Consider the following 19778-nt stretch of genomic DNA (forward strand, 5'->3'; position numbering starts at 1 on the left):
CTTCAGCCTCAGTCCATCCCTGGCTTGGAGATACTCCCTCGGAAAATAGAGATGAAATATTCCTTTATCTGGGAGTGTTTGCTACGCGGTTCCGGGGAACTCAGCGCACGGCGCTTTCCCACAGTTAGTGTAAAGAAGCCACACAGGCCTCATGACAGCCGCGCGCACGTGCCACGGCTAAGACGCACACATCTGAGGGGTCAAGGTGGCACATTCTGTTGGTTTTTGCCAGCACCAAAAAAAGGGAAGGCATTCTGAATCTCACTGAAAGAAAGCTCCATAAACATCAGGGGCTATGATTAATATACGGCTATTTTGTTCTTAATGGCTATAGTCCCCACGTACATTTATTCCTAAATCAGATGCAGACAAATCCACAGGGATCTGCCGGGCTCCCACTCACGCCCACGGCTCCAGCTGTCTCCACCGCTCCGCGGGCTCCTGGTCTCCCAGACACTGACCTACGGTTCCGGATCGCTCACTCTCAGAGAAGGACTGACGGCAGCACCCAGGACCATCCCGCGGACGTCCCTGAGACCAACCCCCCACGACCCCTCCCTACGCCGGGGGTCACCCAACCACAGTCACTCCACTTGGGAAGGCCTCCAGATCCAAGTCCTGCCTTTCCCATTCCTGGAGCTGACATCCCGATCACCTCAACCAGTAGGACAACGTCCTCTTCGGTCAACCGGCCAGAGCTTCAGTCCTACCCTTCACACCACGGCCAGAATTCCCTTCCAGAAAGTCGGATCTGCTGTGTCCTTCGCCTACAAGAGGCACTTAGCAGGCTCCTGTCCAGATCCAGTGCAAACCCTTGGCCTGCCATCAGGCCCGTCTGCATGGAGGACCTACTTGTACCAGCACGCACCTCGCAGCTCTTTGCTCTCTCGCGAACGATACCCTGTTGACCTGTGGTCCTCTGCTTCCTCGGTCCCTGGCAGTCCCTCCCGCCCACGTGTTCCCGTCAGAACTGTTCTCCTAGATGCTACGGTTTGGTTGCCAGTAGTCCGACACCGTGCCATTCTTCAGCAGACACTCTGGGGGCCCTGTGACTCATCAAGGCACCTGGGCTTCCTCGGCCCTCAGACCTTCTCTCTCTGAAGAGTCACTCTGTCTTTGTCAACTCCAGCCCTGGTTCCCAGGGTGGCACCCACGTCAGCCAACAGTGAGGGCCAGAGTTATGGAATGAGCCTGGAGGGAAAGTGGCTGTGACCGAGCTTATTAACGTCTGGTCTCAGGAACACCGCCTCAGCGAGGCCACCTGTGACGGCTGACGAAGTCTGGCCCTGGACACAAAGGAGGTACCCCCAGATGCCCGCGACTCCTTCGGACAAATGAGTTACACCTGGAACTCTGGGCAAGTGACAGACGAGCTGGTATCCTGGTGACTTGGATCCTTGTATCTCTTTGGGGGTGGCGAGGGCCAGAGCGGGGCAGAGAACCTTAAACAGGTTCCACGCCGAGCACGGAGCCCCACGAGGGGCTCGATCTCAAGACTCTGAGATCAGAACCTGAGCTGAAATCAAGAGTCAGATGCTCAACTGACTGAGCCACCCAGGCGCCCCAAGGGGACTGTTTTATACTTGGGGATTAAGACATCAGCCACTACATTAAAAGTATTAATGAATTCTGGACTCCTCTGAATACATGTACATATGAACCCTCCCCCACTCTCTGAAGTCCTGTGCCCTTCTCTAACTTTCAACAGCTTAAGCAAGATGGAACAAATCTGTGAATGCACTTAAGGTGATTCTATAAAGATTTAGGCAACTATTTTATGTAATTATAATATGTAATTATTATATGTATTATATGTGTCATATTTGAGACCCTGCGGTCACTACCAAGGACTGGCTTTGGGAGATCAAGGCAGCTGGGACAGCCGGCAAGAAGGCCTTGGAGTGGCTGGCCCACAAGGCGGGAGGGTGCGGGGAGGGTCATGCTGTGGACACGCTGCGTCTGCTCAGCCCTCACCAGTCTGGGCCCTCCGCCCACCCCAGCATCACACAGGTCACCTCCAGAACAGAATTACAGACAACACGGACCAGTCTTTCCACAGTCCCCTCTGGAGAACAGAACCTAGAACCTGACCCAGGCTGAGCCAATGGGAGTCACTGCCTTAGACTTTAGTAGCTACAGTGGAAAAGGCCAGGCAGTGTCTTCTCCAGTGGCCGAGGCTAAAAGGATGGGTCACGATTTCAACCAACAGGAGAAACGAAGTCTCGGAAACAATCAAAACGAAGTGGACAGGCCAGAGTAGAGACAAGACTTGGAGGGCACTCAATATGGTCTGTGCTGCTGAAGTACAGTCCTTGGGTGCCTGGGTGTCTCAGTGGGTTAAGCCTCTGCCTTCAGCTCAGGTCATGATCCCAGGGTCCTGGGATCGAGCCCCGCATCGGGCTCTCTGCTCAGCAGGGAGCCTGCTTCCTCCTCTCTCTCTGCCTGCCTCTCTGCCTACTTGTGATCTCTCTCTGTCAAATAAATAAAATCTTAAAAAAAAACAAAAAAAAATTTAAAGAAACACAGTCCCTATCTCTGTAAATTCCAAAAGCACATACATTTCCTTGTTACTTTGATTTAATTTCTGCTATTTGAAACAAACAAACAAATCCCGAAAACACGAAACAAAACCCCGGTAAACACAAATACAGCCGAAGCTGCTAAACGTTAAGAGCGCTGAAACGAACCGAAGACTTCCTGAAGGCTCTTGGAGGAGTTCGAGTCGAAGCACGTGTCTGAGGATGTGGAAACCACACATTCTATCGAGGTACAAAAGCTTGACGAGTCCCTTTACACAACGAAGAGTGCTCTGTACTGGATGTGGTGGTCAAGGCCGAATGTCTCCGTCTTCTTCAAGTGGGCCTACCTGCACAGCACTGTACGTTCAGGCAGGGGAGGGCGCAAGCGTGACTCTACTCGGAAAACGATCCACATACGTGGTCACACTGTCCCTGGGGAACACATTACATAAAATTATCGCTGCATTCTAAGTAGGCCATCGGAGAGGGATAATTACTTCTCAATGGCTGGATCAATATTTTTGTTTTTGTCCTCTGCTACTTGAGTGATTGGGTCTCAGGCCAGAGGAGAAAGTCAGGTCAGTCCCTGAGACCTACCGCAGTCTCCCGGGGCAGATCAGTGTGTGCTCCTGGGAGCCCAAGGAGGAGAGTGAGGCCAGGGAGCGTCGTCCCTTGTGCGCTCGCTTCATTTCCCATCTCTCCATGAGGAAAGCTGCGGCGATCTGGGGCTCCTCTGATGCAGTGTTCCCACACCTGCCCAGAGGCTACGGGGACAGCTCATCTCGTGTGCGGCTTACCCGACACGCTCATGAACTGACGGGACCGCCACCTGCAAAGCCATGGGGAGCCCGGCTGGTCCGTGCTGTCTAGGCAGGGGAGCGTCCCAGAGATGATGGGACTAGAGAGGCGGAGAACACAAGACAACGTCCATGTTGGAGGCCCGTGGTGTGGTTCAAGTGCCCTCAGGATCCGCGGGATGGAATTTGCCATGATTTCACTCTGACATGATGGGCCCTGACCTGTTTCACTGGGAGACGGCCCCTCGAGGGAACATGATTCAACAGACGTTTATCACGGCCTTTCCAGCAAGAATAAGAGAAAGGATGCAAAGCGGTAGGAAAGGAAGAAACGTTCTGCCAGAGTGGCCACTTACCCCTCACCTCACCAAACCAACGCCTTTCGAGCACCTGCGAAGCACCGTTTGCATGCGAGGAATGTTCTACCTGCAAATGGGACTCAGTGCTTAATTAAAGCTCATCACAGAAAATCTTTTTTGAGCCATATTTTGTTGGATGTTAGAATTACAATTCAGAGTGATAAAACACTCTTTGAACATTTCCTTTTATTTCTAACACGTTACTATTCTCCATGGCCTTTTCTGATCAGTCCTCAGGCTTACTGGAACACCGCAAGGAGAGGGAGCCCAGCTCAGTGGCTCAGAGCACTGCCTCCGGGGCCAAGACAACGTGGTTGGAAACCCCGCTACGCCACCCACCGGCCGATGAATTAACACTGGGCACGTTACCTAGGCTCTCCGTGACTCAGTTTCTTCCTCTGTAAACCAGTGATAGTATTAGCACCTACCATTAGGATTACAGTGTGGGTTAAATCAGTCAAAACACGTAAAGCGCACATAAACACTATTTACTTAGTACTTGCTAATTATCTCAACGTGGCAGGGAACCCTGCAGGACACGAAGTCGGGGAGGTCTGGGTAAGAGGTTAGGAATCCCATCTCTGCCATCATTAGGACATGAGGTGAGTTACCTAATGTTTTTGAACCTCGGTTTCCTTATACGTAAGATGGGGTAATCATGCCCACACTTTATTAGGTGACTGTGACTCTCATAAGGGATAACGTGTAAGACATCCTGGCAAACATTTCTAGGTGGGTTTAGGACACGATCAGGCCCACTGCATGGATGGACACGGATTCTGCCACACCGAGGACCCAGGTTTCTTTCCCTTTGTCTGACCACAGACGGACAAGCACAATGAAATCAGCCAAGGTCTGACAGGGACCAGGGCTTGCCCTGGCTCTCCTGCCCTCACCCACCTCGGAGGGCTACGCATCAAGGAGAGTGAGCGCGTCCATATGCGCCGGGCAGCCAGCCGCCCGCCAGTCCGGGATGTCCAGGGACACACACACCTGCAGGCTGGCTCCCCCATAAACTCCTTCCCTGGCTTCCTTCTTTGAGGAAGAGGAGAACAGCCCCCGCTCAGGCCACCCCCCTGCAGCACCTCTGCGCAGGAAGGCAGGGCCCCTGGGCTCCCCATCAGACGCCTGCCCGAAGCGTGCGCCGGAGCTGGGGAACTTGCCTGAGAAGCCAGTAAAATTTTAATGCACTCTGTAGTGCGGTCATGTCATACTCGGTTATGGCAAATAATCCCAGACGCCCGCAGAGGTAAAATGGAGCTGTAACGTGCTCGCCTCCTAACCCGAGCCGACAGCGGTGATGTACGACCGCCATTAGCGGAAAATATCACTTCAACTAACCCATGATCCAGCTCCGCTCAGGGTCACATTATCCATGAGGAACGAATTACACTCCCAAAGTAAACACAAATTTTCTACACGAAATGGGTACAAAAAAAGGGAAGGGGGCGACCCGTTCCCTCCGCCAGCCCACCGCTGAGCGACACAGATGATAAAGGACGGGACAAATCGTTGGCTGACAGAGTGCTGTGCCGTAATCAGCTCAGCCGGCCGCACTCCAGCCGATAAACACTATATTCTCCCCTTAGTGGCAAATACATAATCTTTAACATGGACACGGCTGCCGCAGACAGTCACCACCATCCGGGCCTCAAGAACGCCCCGTGAGGCATTTGCTGCCAGAAGAGGAGTGGCCCCGTGGCCCTGATGAACCCCCACATCCCCCCACCCTGGGCTGAGACCGTCTGCAAAGGTAGGAGACGGTGTCTGGGGACGGACAAGGGTCCTGGAGGCGGCCGATGACAGCACAGAGTGGAGCTGCCTGGCGGGGTGTAGCTTGGGAGCCGCGTTGGGACCACGGACCCTCCTCCTAGGTGCCGGCCGCAGGAGGAAAAGCCTGGAGAGACCACGGGAGATGCAAGAGGGGCTTCAGACCAACAGCTCCAACAGGAGCCTCCGTTCCAGGCTCTGTGCTTCCCCACGCTGCCCGGGCAACTGTGACGAGTCCCTCTCCCCACTTCTGGGACTGCGATCACCGACAGAGCATGGGCGGGTAGAACACTGATGTTTACAGAGCACCTGCTAGGTGTGAAGCACGTGCTAGGTGTGGGGGACTGGCCGGGAGCGGACAGTTTAATAAGATAGGGGAGGTTTAATCTCTCTGATCCGAGGAATCTGAGAGGCAGGGCGGGGGGGTCATGGGGGGCAGGGAAAGAAAAAATGAAACAAGATGGGATTGGAAAGGAGACAAACCATAAGAGACTCTTAATCTCAGGAAACAAACTGAGGGTTGCTGGAGGGGAGGGGTTAGGGATAGGGTGGCTGGGAGATGGACATTGGGGTGGGAATGTGCTACGGTGAGTGCCGTGAAGTGTGTAAACCTGGGGATTCACACACCTATACCCCTGGGGCAAATACTATATTATACATAGAGTGTACAATATACATTACAGTTAAAAAGAATTAAAGAAGGAAAGATAGGAGAGGTTTACACACAGCTGTGTGCTAGAGAAGACCGAGTTCCTTAAGCAACAGTTTGTGCTTCGTCGGCTGGTGGGAAAGCTCCCTGACTACTCGCAGCGGCCCACAGGCTGCTTCTGCCTCGTGTCCTCGTGTCTGCAACAGTCAAACCATGCACTTTGTAGATCTCCCTCCTCACCTTGGACAGGCGGTTCCCAGGGCAAATTTGCAGACTTACATTTGAGCAGAGCTTGCACATTTGAGTTGGAAGCGAGCCCCAACTGTATTTATTCATTGAACAACTGACACGTTTGAACTTTTCGGAGCTAGTGGGGTTGTGGGTGAAGAGGTAAGACACAGTCTCGGTCTGTTCTAGCAGAAGGAGGGGGAGGCACAGGGAGAAAGATAACACAAGGGCTCTCAGGTGGGACTTCTGGGCTTATCCCAACTCACCCCGATGAACAGGGAAGCAGCATGTTATGGGGAAAAGAGCCCAGATCCTGGAATCTTAAGACGTGGTTCAAATCTCGGCTCCATTCCTTAACTTCCTCTTCAGTTTCATTTTCATCATTTGTAAAATGACGATACACACTTGAGAAGACAAGGTCCTTGATGGCCCTGTCACGAGTCTGGCGCACTTCAGATATCAGCGGTGTTGTATATGAAGACGCCCAGAGATCCCCACCATAAATATGTAAACAGGAGAAGTGTTTTGAGTCGCACCATGTTCTCTCCGTCGCGAAGTGGCATTTCTTCTTCTTATCTAATTATTAACCCCAATCGCTTTGATTTACAGCTCCCAAGGACTGAACAGCATCTACATTCTGCGACCGAGAAATAACGAAAAGCTCTATGACGTAGACGAGGTGGGCAATTTGACCCTCCCAGCTGTAACTTTGATTAGAAAAAGAACAAAAAGAGGAAGAAAGGTAATCTACATTAACCCACTGAATTTTGGGACTTCTGAAAGGTTAAAACTTGGCTAATTATGAATACAGCCTTACAGGGATTTTATTATCTTTATTACACCTAGAACAGCAAAATTATAGGGAGCAGTGAACTGTAACTACATTACCAACCAGAAGGTGCCAAGGTGGGATTAACCGAGGTAACCACATACACAAATACCCACGTGCAAGACTAAAAAGAAACTCATACGTCTTTCCTGGGGACAGAACAAGACAGATTCCTCTGACAACCAAAGAGCAACCCAACCCGGGTTACACTCTATGAAAAGCCACGTGCACAGAATGTGTTGTTAAGGGCATCACTAGCACAAAGTGCTCTGCTCACGAGCTTCCTGCTCATTCAGGTGACTTGGGTTCATGGTCAATTGGTCAATGGTCAATGAGGAGGAAAGCCATCTGTTTGAAGAAAGCCATACCTCTTCCTTGGCCTTGTAACCTTCCTGCGGGTCAACTGTAAAATCCAAGCCAATGGTTCATTCTAAGAGAAAGCAGCTGACTTTTGCTCTGGGACTGTAGAATCGTGAACTCAACCCCAGGTGATTTCTAGAATCCCCACAAGAATTCCTTTCACAGGCCAAATACTACTCGTTACCCGTCAAGGGCGTTCTTAAAACACATCACGTAAGCCGGCTCTTCACTAGTTCCCGTGCTCTCCTCGACAGTTAGGGTGACGGAGGAGCAGAGACTGAACTACGAATCACCCTGCCCCCTCTCTACAGATGCACAGGGACACACCTAACAGAGCCAGGCAGCAACAATGCCCACGTTTCTTCACTGACACTTGGGGAAAAAACATAGCCGACGTGAACGACTGCATGAATGACCCAACAGACAGATAATGACCTTGTTCGGACATTAGGCCCAAATGCAAATTTCCTTTAGTCACCTGGAAGAGTCAACACAGGTCACAACCTACCCACTAGGTTTATTCCCTCTTAGGAATTAGGGAGAGAACAAAGAATGGAGACACTCCTTCTAGAATTTTCTTTCTACACGGGCCAAGAGAAAATACAAGTACGTATTCATTTCCCTCTGGGTCTGCCATATTGTTGGAGCCTAGGAAAATGGCTACACAGGAAATCAGGCCATTCAGCATTAGGTCACTGAATCCAGCTTCATCTTACAGATGGCAAAACCAAGGCACAGCACTATCGGGTAACTTGCCCAAGACCGCACAGCTCGTTAGTGTGAAGTCAGAAGCTAGGTCTTCTGGGCATCCTCCAAAACCCACCCAAGATGAACCACAGAACACCCAGAACCCGTTTTTCCACTATTCAGTCTAAGAAACAAGAGTCTGGCTAACGGTGTCTGACCAATTTCCAATAACTCCTGAGTATTCCTTTTACTGATTTATATTTAATAAAAAAATCTGTATATCTATAACCTCTCTTTCTCAGCCATATGGCATGAGAGTAATGGACAGATATGCTACGAACACATTGTCAGGGAAGCAATTTCTGGTTTGGCGTGACAACTCTATGATATGAAAAAGAGAGTAACTTCACGAGGGTCAGGATTTAAAATAATCTGCAGCAGAAATTTAATCCCAGGGTGGTCTGAACAGGAACTCTGGATGGATATGACGGGATTAAATCAGCTGGAGATATGATGATGTTTGAAGAACAAGAAAATGTCATTTTGACCTGGGCAAAAGCTCAGAGGGGCAAGAAGCAGCCGAATGGACAAGCATGATGGAAATCAGGCGCCCCAAATAGAAAGCTCTTGAAACTTGGCCAAAAATTGTAGAAACTGCCCAAATAACCTAGCAAATTTATAAATGGCTTAGAAGCATCTCAGGAGAAAATAAAATTGTAAAGGAAACCCAGAAATCTGAAGATGAGAGCACTTATCCGCTCGCGTCTGGGAATGAAACCCCGGGATTGACACAAAAGCACACTCAAGTCCAGGCGTCCGTTTTCTGAACCTGTTCCACTTACCCTCCATCTGGAGGTGGATATCCAGGAAAGGCAATGCCCATTGAGTGAAAAGAATGAACATGACTCATCACCCAGTTTGTGCCAGGTGCTATGCTAAGTGTGGGGATAAAAAGATCAGAGTGCGGGTCCCTGCCCTTCTTCTGGGTGATGGCTGTTTGCTTTGCTGCTATGAAACTGGAAGGGGGGGGGGATTCCTTTCTCCAGCTGCAAAACAGGACAGTGTCTCTCGTTGTCTCCTGATCAGAACAGGTCCTGTTTCAAACCCGAGAACCGAAAGGAGGTTCTATAAGCAACGGGGGCCTTCTGAGCTTCCTTCTGGAATGTTGCTGGGGAGGCACAATCTTTACCAAGTGTGAATCGCGGCCAGTCGAGGGACGGGACTCCTCTGCTACAAGCATAAGCCACATGCCCAGTCTGCAGTTCGACATCTCGCAGTTTCGGAGCCCTTCAGAAGCCAAGTGAGGCATGTGGTTTGCGTGGAGTTAGAACATAAGCCTCCGCTGATTTTCTCGCTGCTTTTCTTAGAAGCTGCCCCCTTCCCACACAAGTGAACACAAAATGATCAAACACAACACATTTCAGCATGAATCAAAAAATGAGAATGCAGCAAAAAGTGTGTGCACGCCGGGGACAGGGCCGGGGAGGGGAGGTGGGGGCGGTGCAGGGAGCTGATGTACACAATCGGGGTCCCGGGCTGTCCCGATCCCTTGGGAGCAAGTCACAGGAACCAAGTGACCCTCTCTGGGTGTTAAAAGCCCAGAGAAAGGAAAGTACCATCAGGAATCCTGTTCACTGGCCCACCCGGAGGCAGTGCACTGGCCCCTCTCTCCCGTGATGGGTGTCAGGAACTGACAGACTCCGGCAGAGTACCAGGCCCACAGTCTACCGAACCGCCATCCAACCCTGCAGGACAGCACGCTTGCTCTGGGCTCCAGGCTGTGGCCAGAGGCAAGCCTGCTATTTGGGAGGAGGAGTTTAAAATCACTGTACGGGGACCCTTCCAGATTTCCCAACACTTCCATTCAGTCTGTAACAGGACATGCCCTTGGGGACGAGGGCCGAGCCTCAGGTTTGAGTGAAAAGCACATGCCCCACCCCCCATCCTCCGGCATCCCGGGCGGGTCTTAAGCTCTCTGAAGAGGAGGGTAGCCTTCCTCATTTCCCAAGCGAGTCTCACTCACCCTGAGTAAGCGTCAGGAGAGCTAACATTTACGAGCACTGACTATGGACCAGGAGCTGAGCCCAGCGTCTTGGTTTAATGGTCACACAACTGCGGCGGGGCTGCTGGTATCCCATTCGGCAGATAGGAGCACTGAGGCTTGTCCACTGCCGCGAAGTGGGAAAGCAGGGCCAAGCCCGAGCCTTCAGACTCAAAGGCCCGCGTGTGTGACCACTGGGCAAGATGCCTTCCGACCAGCTTTGTCCTGTGGCCACACAGTGACCAGGAACTGGGGGGATGGAGAGAGAATCGCTTTCAATCTCTACATTAATGTCCTAACCAAACAGCATCTTAGCAAGATGGTCTGCTGCCAGGGAGGGGAAGAGAGGAAACTGGAGAAAACATGGACCAAATACGTGGAAATATGCACGTCGTCTCTTTGTTCTCGCGACAGCAACGCACTTTGAGTGGGAGACGACCAACTGCTTCATGTGGGCGATTACGGTGCAAAGGGCTCCCTCCTCTCTTTAGCCCAAGTGCAGGAAAGACTGTCCCCACACTGAAGACGCCTCGGAGCGTCTGGAGCCGTCTCTAGCCCGCACGCCATCGCCGGCCGTCGCAAAGTCCTCCGGGTCCTCTGCCACCAATGGGACACGTGGCCGTGCGGCGGGAGGGGGCAGTGAGAGGGGCTTTGCTCCGTGTCTCATCAGGGCCTGTGCCACACGCGAGTGCGTCTCCCGCGCGCGTGGAAAGCCCTGCCTTCTTCTCCCGTCTCCCAGTCACTTCCACATTAATTAGTAAGGGTATCATTTTATAAATTACCACTTCGTGTCAGAGGAAAGCAGAGTTTATCTTAATTCAGTCAGCTGTGCGAGATTCGGTGCCCTAATTTTAGCCCGCCCGTGCTGCAGATCCCCGCGGGGGGAGAGAATGACAGGTCTTCCGGAGAGAAATCCCAGCGGGTCCCTACAAGTCTCACTCTTGCCTCCAACAGCGTCCCCGGTGAGGCTGCCGAAGGGGTCCCGGGACACCGGGTGGCAACTCTTCCCGCATCAGCAACTCCGACCCTCCGCGCAGCACATGAAAGCAGCCCCAGTTGGCTGTGGGGCTCGGAGGGGGCCCAGGCGAGAGGCTCTGGCACAGAGGAGGCTGACAGCGGCCCGGGCTCCGGCGCGCGGCAGAAGTCTGGGCGGGTGGCGTGAACATCGGTGATAAACACCAGACGATCTCAGTCCAAAAGGGGAAGCCTGACAGTCTTAACTGTGCCAGAGCCAAGCAGGCACGACTGCAATTACAGTCTTGATTGCTCCTGCTGGGAGCCCTCTGGAGGGAGACGGGGTGGCAGGGCAGGGACCGGTGACAGGCGTGCGGCCGTGCGGCAGCTCCGGGGGAGGAGGAGGGCCTGCCGGACACCACGGGCCACCAGGCCGGACGGCACTCTCCCCTCGCTGGCTGGCGCCCGGCTCGTGCGCTCGCTGTACAATCTCTTTTCTCTCCTTCCTGGCCCCCCAGATGCCCCCCGGCTCTGACCGGTGCGGCCCTGGCTCCCTTCCCACCGCCAGCCCTCTGCTCAGGGGTTCTGCCGCTTCCTGCGCTCCGAGCGGGAACCGGGGCCGCGAGGACACGGGCCTTTGGGGCCCGGGGAGGGGCTGGCTGGGATGCCGTCAGTGTGTAGGGAATGCCCGGACCCCCAGGGCCCTCTGAAAACCACGGACGGCTCCGGTAATTCTAGGAATCGCTAGAGTCAGGGGATGATCCCGACCCGCGGCGCTGGACACCTGCTGAGGTTTGGGGTAACTGGGCTGGGACGAGGCCCAGGCATAGGTGGTTTGCAGGCCCCCCACCTGCCGGTGACCCGGCTGTGCATTCAAGGTCGAGACGGCTGACGCGGACACACCCACGCGCAATACACCACCAGACCACCTCACCGCCTTTGCCCACAGCTGGCGCTTCGGGAACTCACGCTGTCTTTTCAAGAAACCCCGAAGAAGGCTCATGCCCTCAGAGAGGTGCCTCCAGCTTGGAAGGTGAGATCTACTACCACCTTTAAAAGCTCTCTTGGAACGGCGAGGAAGTACGGCTCCCTCCCTGGGTGGCCAGGCGGCCCGACAGGACGATGGGAAGGCCGCCATGGGGAATGGGGCCTAGACGGCTCCAGGGCCAGCAAGCACGGCCAGCAAGCACGCCTCCAACCCTGGCCTCTCCTGCTGCCTATCGGCCTCCCGCGCCCACAACACACCGGCCACCCGAGGCACCGGGGGACCCCCTCGCGAGGAGCTCAGACTCGGGGGGCTGGAGGAAGGAAGCGCCTACTTGTCAGTTAAACAAAAGAATAACCCACAGCCCCTCCGCAGTGTGTACTTTCACTGTCATCCAACAGCCCATTACCATGTCACAGCACGGCGCTCCCTTCCATAGGTCACTTTGTTTAAAACGACACAGATAATGCACATGTCAGCAAGCTGACAGTCCGGGCCGTCCTTCAGAGATAAAAACCTCAAGGCGAGAGTCGGTTCTTATCTAGGGGACATGCATTGGTCTATCATCCAAGTCAGGCAGAACATGATTTCTCCAGAGAGCACTTTTTTCATTTCCTGATTTTAAGGAAATCAAATAAGCACCATTTGTCTTCATCTGAATATGCTTGACCTGCTCCAATGATGATGTCTCGCATTTTATAACAGGCTACATGTGCTGAATTCAAATTAACGACAGGACAGAACAGGAGCCCTTAGATCTCTCTCGGAGGCCGGAAGCAGAGAAGGAGGGGAAATTCTGGGCTGGATGGGCAGACGCCACCAAATACCGACGGCCTGATTCTGAATAAAATCCACAGGCAAACAGGGCGCGAAAGGCGGAAGCTGTGGTTCAGGAAACCCAGCGAGACGCACGACAGACCCAGAAACCGGTGGGGGGTTACAGGGCCCTTCCCTCCAAGGCCACGCAATACGGAAACCATGGTGTTCAGGAACTTTTTCTGAAATACGTAAGGTAGGAATAAAATGAGGAAGACGTCTGGCTGGGGGCTGGGACAGCTAGAAAGAAAGACCAAACCATCCCTTTGCTTCAGGCACGGAAAAGTTCACCTTACCGGGTCGTGATCCGATCTTCTGAAAGCCCCATGTGGCCTGGGTACACAGAGCCTGGCGGCCCTCAGCCTCGCACGTACCTGCAGGAAGAACCGCCCTCCCACCCGGCCATCCCCCGAGGAGAGCCGCTCCCACCCCAGCTCCCCTGCGCTCCCCCTCACCCCATGACGACAGGCCCAGAAACACACCATTCGTATTTCTATCAAGAAGTCCAAAAAAAAAAAAAAAAAAAAAGAAGTCCACGATGTATAGAGAAGCAGGAAAGGAAGCAGCAGGGAGGTCTGTACAAGAAATGCAGAAATGACATTATCAGGGCAGACTAGCACGTTTACTGTTCCAGTCAAGGATTAGAAAAGAAACGTCAGAGGGTTATCAAAATAGCTGCTTCTTTCAAAAATCTCTAAAGCGAACACTTGATGTGACATGTACCCAATCTTAATGGGCATGTTTTTAAAAACAATGGACCTCACGAAGTAGACATGTTATTTCTTATCACAGGCAACGTTTCTGTGCCAACACGACGGGTCTTGCAGAGCAGAAGAGCTGTGGTCAGCGCGGAGCTGGCACCCCACCCTGGACTGGGTGCGAGAGCCACAGTGCCCGACTGCGCCACGACGGCGGGACGGGGGGTCTTACCTTCTCCTCCTGGTCGCTGTCGCTGTCACACTGAGAAGAGAGAGAAGAGAACATGCGTTAGTGGAAACATTGAGCCGATTCTCGTTTTCTGATACAGAAAAAAATAAAGACACATAAAGGAATTAGGAAACATGAGCTGAGCCGTATAGAGATTCTTCCGCTCAAATGCTCGTAAACCGAATGAGAAGCAAAATGCGGAGAAGCTGCTGCCTGGTCTCATCGACGCCCGTGCTCCGCGGTGCTGCTGGCGGCCTGCGGACACGGCCTGGCAAGGCGCCTGACCACAACGGTGAGCACCCCAGCGCACGGGAGACGGGGTGCCCATCGAGGAACCAATCCAGCCGCAGGACTAAGGGGAATCAGCATCAGTCAGTGGGATTCAGGGTCAGTCGATACCTTCAGAGGGAGACCCTTCTACCTTCAGCTAACGTGAAAGGTTCTGTCTCTCCTGGTGCTTTTACCCAGAATAAGAGGAAAACCTCTGGGTGCTGCATTTTCTCATGTGGACTCTGAAGGAAAGAGAACGTAATGGGCAGAGCTCACCAGCTGTGATGGCTGCCTTTTCTAAGGCCCAGAAGAAAGAGGGAATGTTCTCTACAGAAAACATACCAAGGACAAGAGGAGGTCAGGGAAGTAAATCAATAATACGGGCGAAGAAGTACGTGTTAAGGCCGCAGACTCACGTCATACCTAACAGATCTCAAATTCCAACTGGCGAGCTAAGTCTGGAATAATCAGAGAACGCGTTAACTCCAAACTTTGGCTTCCTCATTAGATGTGAAGGGGAAACGATAAAAAACCACATTTTCTTTTTTAAACCAAGAGTGTTCGTTATCCATCGGATCTTAAAAAGGGGGATGTGTTTTGTCAGAGTGGATACACAGCAGGTCAATGTATTTGTCTGTACACAAGCAGTCCTTGACAGGCTCTGCTACGCGGACAGATGTTCCACCGAGACACGGGACTGGCCCTGGAGCAGCTTTCAGGTTTAACAGTAGAGGGAAAGCTAGAACACAAACACCGAGCAGAGGTGTGGTGTGCTGAGAGCCACAGTCCATCAGGACGACTCTCCCCATGGGGCGGAGGAGGACAGACCACGCGCTGCGGGGGAAGACACAGGTCATGGGTGACCAGTCTGGCAACCGTGACAACACCGTCTAAACCAGCGTGACGCATGGTTGAAGAAAGGGAGGAACAGATGGCAATTCTGAAGGTGGAAGCAATAGGACGTGGTAACACATGGACGTGAGAAACAAGGAAGAGGGATGGGTCTAGGATGATGCCAAGGTTTTTAGTGTGGCCACCTGGACACGGGAGTTGGTGCAGCTACGAACAGAAACAGAAAATAAATTCGCTTATACAACAGCCACGACTGGCTGGATACCCACAGTTATTCACAAACCCCTTCTCGCGACATCTTCTCCCTTCTCTCCCCGAAAGCCAGGTAGGCTCTCTTTTCCAACATTCCTGGCAGCCAAGGGTGGCCACAAGACACACTCCTGGCGTAGACTTGAGGAGATGTCTGCTGAGGGCTCTGAAAAATTTTTCTCTCCTCAAAAAAAAGAAGACAAGCAGGAAGCACTTGTCTCTTGCCTTTGAACATGGTTGTAGGAGGATGCGATGTCCAGATCTGCGGCAGCCACCTTGTGAAAACAACCTCGGAAAGTCTAAGTACAAAAACAAGATGGCGGCAGCCCAATGGAGACACTTGAACCAACCTAAGAGTGGCCTGCCTCTGGACATTTTTGTTCAGATAAAAATAAGGTACCTTATCATTTAAGCCACTGTTAGAGAACTCTCAATTGCACGTTACAACAACTCCATCTGAATGGACATCTTGCTATTACAAGACATGAATGGGGGACCATTTCCTCTTTCCAGCTTACCCTCTCTGCACTTTGAGTATTTAGGAACTCACATCACAAACTCATAGACTAGAAGGTTCTAACACTTTCTACCATCTGCACTGGCCCCTCCATGCCATAGGGCGATCAGAGTTTCAGCGACGGAGCTTCAACCAAGTACGACTGAATCGTGTTCGACCAGGCTTCCAAACTCAGATGGTCTAAGCTTACTTCTGCCTGAGGAGCGATTTCTCTATTATAATAAATCAAGAGGTGAGATGAAGACTTTGAAGGCCTAGAACAACAGAGATGAAGTTCTCTTCTCCTGATCGTGTGATTTTCCCCCCATTGCCTTTAATTAGGGCTTCTTTGAGGTTCCTAAGTTCTGGGCACATTTTCAAGAGTGACAAAGCATGATTCAGAAGAGGGTGGGGTGGGGAGGGGAGAAGTGCGTTTTGCCAGGCGGGTTCATCTCCCCAGATGTTCACAGCCGCCGTGTGAGGTCATCAGTGACAGCTGAGGGCTGCGGCCCAGCCCTTGCCCACGTCCTCAAGGACTGGTGTGCAGGGGGTCCAAGGAGTGGGGAGGCTGGGAAAGGGCCACCGCTGTCCACGCCCCCCCACCGATCCTAACAGCAGTATGTCCCCGGGAATGGTTATTTGTATCAGAGTGTTAAGCCTTCTGCTTTCCAACAGTCCAGTTCTAATTTCAAGGTCCACTTAATTCCGCATCAAGTAATTACTGATATACCCAGAAGCACCTTGTCTCCAGAGTTAAGCATATGGTGCAGAACTGAGACCTACTGGTGTCCATTATGGAAGCGGCACGGGTGCCAAGCCGATTAAAAATGCTCCAGCTCCCCACACGACACGCCGGGTGAGTGACAGCTCCTCGACGAGGCCAGTCGCAGAGTCTGCCAAAACAGGCTCTGCTGCGCGGGGGCCCACATGGTGCGCTGAGAAAACAGTTCCATTTCTGGTATTAAATTCCCATACTGACCCGAGGACTTTGCCGTGAGCTCAGCAGGAGCGAACCATCCAATTTACAGCTCTGCTCTCCGGAGCCTCGAGTGCCAGCCCCTGGCAGAGACGAATGATGGTCAACCCCTCCAGCTCATAAATTATGCAAAGGCAATAAACGCGCTCCGCAAACAGCGCCCAGCACTCGCCTAGCCTGGCTCCCAATACGCTCCGTAAAAGCCAGAAGCTCGACACATGCAAGAGGTCTGCGCCACTCATAAAAGGGGTTTGTCGACAACCCCAGACGGAAAGCGAGCCACGGTCCTAAGGAGTCTTTCTGCCTCGCTGGCAGCCGTTTACGGGCCGGCTTTCTGAAAAGGGGCTGTTTTATGGAGTCGGTGCGGGCAGAAGTCAGGGTCTAAATTCACATTTAATACACTGTGTGGCTTTCACGGCCTGAGCTCAGGGCGTTGTGGATTTTAGGCCAAATGGTTCTGGGTCTTGGAAGGTCAAAGGAAGAAGTGTCTGCTCCCTGGTCCCCAGGCGCCCGCTCCAATTCACAGGGTTCCCTACAAGCCACATCCCGACTCGGGCGTCCGCTCTGCATGAGGCCGAGAGGTGTGACGTCAAAGGCACGAACGGGGGCCGAGAGGTGCGACGTCAAAGGCACGAACGGGGGCCCAGCTGATGGGACCGCTGTAAGCATGTTGACATCAGACCGCACTGGTGTCCTAGCACACAGGTCGCAGGCTCACGACCCGCTCGAGGTGGCAGGGAACTCCCCAGGACCGGGTTTCAAAGGCCTTTGTGAGACACTGAAGCATCTGCCTCCATCTCCAAAGCAGGAAATGAAAAGAACAAGTGGGCCTTCCAGCCCAGGCAGGGAGAAATTCCTGGTCGCCGCGTCTCCAATACGTGACCCAAACCCGGCACAGACAAGAGAGGGAAACAGGAGCATGGAATCCAAGCCACACGCCCCAAAAGCAGGATTCAGAAACGGGCTGGTGCTGGAGCACAGTACGGCCGGCACGGGAAGCCGTCCCCCCAATGCCACCTTCACCTGTCTCCTCTGGGCTCGCAAATCAGAAGGGAGATTCTGGGGCCAACTGCTTCCTTTTGTGCTTCATTCCACCCTTTAAACGCGTCAACCCCTCACCCGATGCGCCCACCCAATATTTTCTCCTTTTAAAAATTAGTATATATTTGGGGCACCTGGGTGGCTCCATGGGTTAAAGCCTCCGCCTTCGGCTCAGGTCATGATCTCAGGGTCCTGGGATGGAGCCCCGCATCGGGCTCTCTGCTCAGTGGGGAGCCTGTTTCTCCCTCTCTCTCTCTCTCTGTCTCTCTGCCTACTTGTGATCTCTCTCTGTCAAATACAAAAATAAAGTCTTTAAAAAAAATAAAAATAAAAAAATAAAAAATTAGTGTCTATTTATTGAAGATATTTTTAAAAGTCACCCAAGAGCCTAGGTAAAGGGCAGTGCACCTGTAGAATTCCCTCCGGTCTTTCCTCTGTCCTTCTCACACACATTTTACGAAATGAAAATAAATCCCCACTGTACCGTAGCCTACTCTGTTTTCACATAATGTGTCAAATATTTTGTTCAATGACCGAAATTTGCCGTCACATCATTTAAAAAAAAAAAAGTAGTGGGTGTGATGCATAAACAATGAATCTTGGAACACTGAAAAAATAAAGTTAAATTTTCAAACAAGAAAAAAGAAATATGTAACATAACTAGGAAAGCAAAAGCCTGTGCGTAACCCCTGGACGGACTGTAACTAATCCAGTACGAAACCTGCCAAGTGCTGCTATCTCCATCGTCTCCACTGAACGCTCTGGAATGTTCCCTCATACACACGCACCAATACCCCTCTTCCCTAGCATCTTCTCATGGCCCTTCCTCCTCTGCATGTCCCTTAATGTCACCGTCTCCTCGGAGTTGGAACTGCGGTCCTACTGTTTCCCCGTGGTTTCCAGGGCGGCCTTTAGCGATCCCCTTCGTCCCATCTACCACGTCTGTGTTGGCGCTACACCATCCCCACGCCCCCTGTCTGCCAGCTGCGTGACTTTGGGAGAACTGCTTCAGTTCTCCGCAGCTCAGTTTCCTTATCTGTCAAATGCGGTGACAACGGCGTTGCCCTCAGAGACGGTCAGAAGGGAACACGCCAGCGCGCGTGAACGACTCCGACGACGTGTGGCAGAGCCCGGGCGAGCAGCACACATTACCGGTTATCAACGTTATGTCCTGTGGGCTGTGCCCCTTCCCGGAGCCCTGCAAGCAGACTCGAGCAGGCGTCCGTCTAAATCCCGACTCACTGTCTTCTGCTCCCCCAAGCCTTCCCCTCTCCCGCTGGTCCCTGGTGAGGCCACCAGCGTTCAGTCTCCACGGAGAGTCTTGTTATCATCCTTGGTTCCGTTCTCGAGCAGACCTGCCTTCTCTCACCCACATAACTGACTCTGCTTTCTGAATCCGTCCCACCTCCACCACCGTGGCCACTGCTTCCCCCCAGCCTTTTATTTTATCAGGACAAGAGGCCAGGGACTGCATTCAGGGACTCTGGTCTCCTCCTTTTCTAACCCAAGCCCTTACTGACCAGGGCGGATCTCCTCATTTTCCCTTGGGTCAATATGACACTTCCCACGGCCACAGAAACTCTTTCCGTGGCTTCCCCACGTCCAACCACTCCTCCAACACAGGGCATCTCAAGCTCTCTGTGGCGAAGGACCATTTGTCTTTGTTTTGTTTCCTTTAATTTCCCAAACATCATAGACTGATGCTTCTGTAAAATATAAAAATGAATTGCTACGAAAATGAAAAAGAAAAGCAAAGACATATAAAAATGTGTTATTATGTTTAAGAGATACAAAATTACTCCATTGAATTGCTCTAAAAGTTTCCAAATGCTTTGCTCTCAGCGGCCACCCCAATCTCGCAACAGACGGCTGAGCGAGGGGGCTCGCGGCCTGGCCTGTCTGCGGCTACACTACCTTCACACACCCCTTGCTCTCGCCACACTCGGGCACACTTGCTCACACGCCCAGGACCT

General features: G+C 52.4%; 1 protein-coding gene across 6 annotated transcripts in view; it reads right to left on the reverse strand.

Moving 5' to 3' along the window:
- Window positions 1-19778, reverse strand: part of AUTS2 (activator of transcription and developmental regulator AUTS2) — a 1107048-nt gene that overhangs the window by 291154 nt on the left and 796116 nt on the right. For all 6 annotated transcript variants that reach the window (XM_045993027.1, XM_045993031.1, XM_045993028.1 and 3 more), the window contains one exon: window positions 13925-13954. In XM_045993027.1, the coding sequence (XP_045848983.1) occupies window positions 13925-13954 (30 nt within the window). The remainder of the gene's footprint in view (window positions 1-13924; window positions 13955-19778) is intronic.

The sequence above is a fragment of the Meles meles genome, chromosome 21 (genome assembly GCF_922984935.1).
Source record: "Meles meles chromosome 21, mMelMel3.1 paternal haplotype, whole genome shotgun sequence".
In the NCBI taxonomy this organism is placed as follows: Eukaryota; Metazoa; Chordata; class Mammalia; order Carnivora; family Mustelidae; genus Meles; species Meles meles.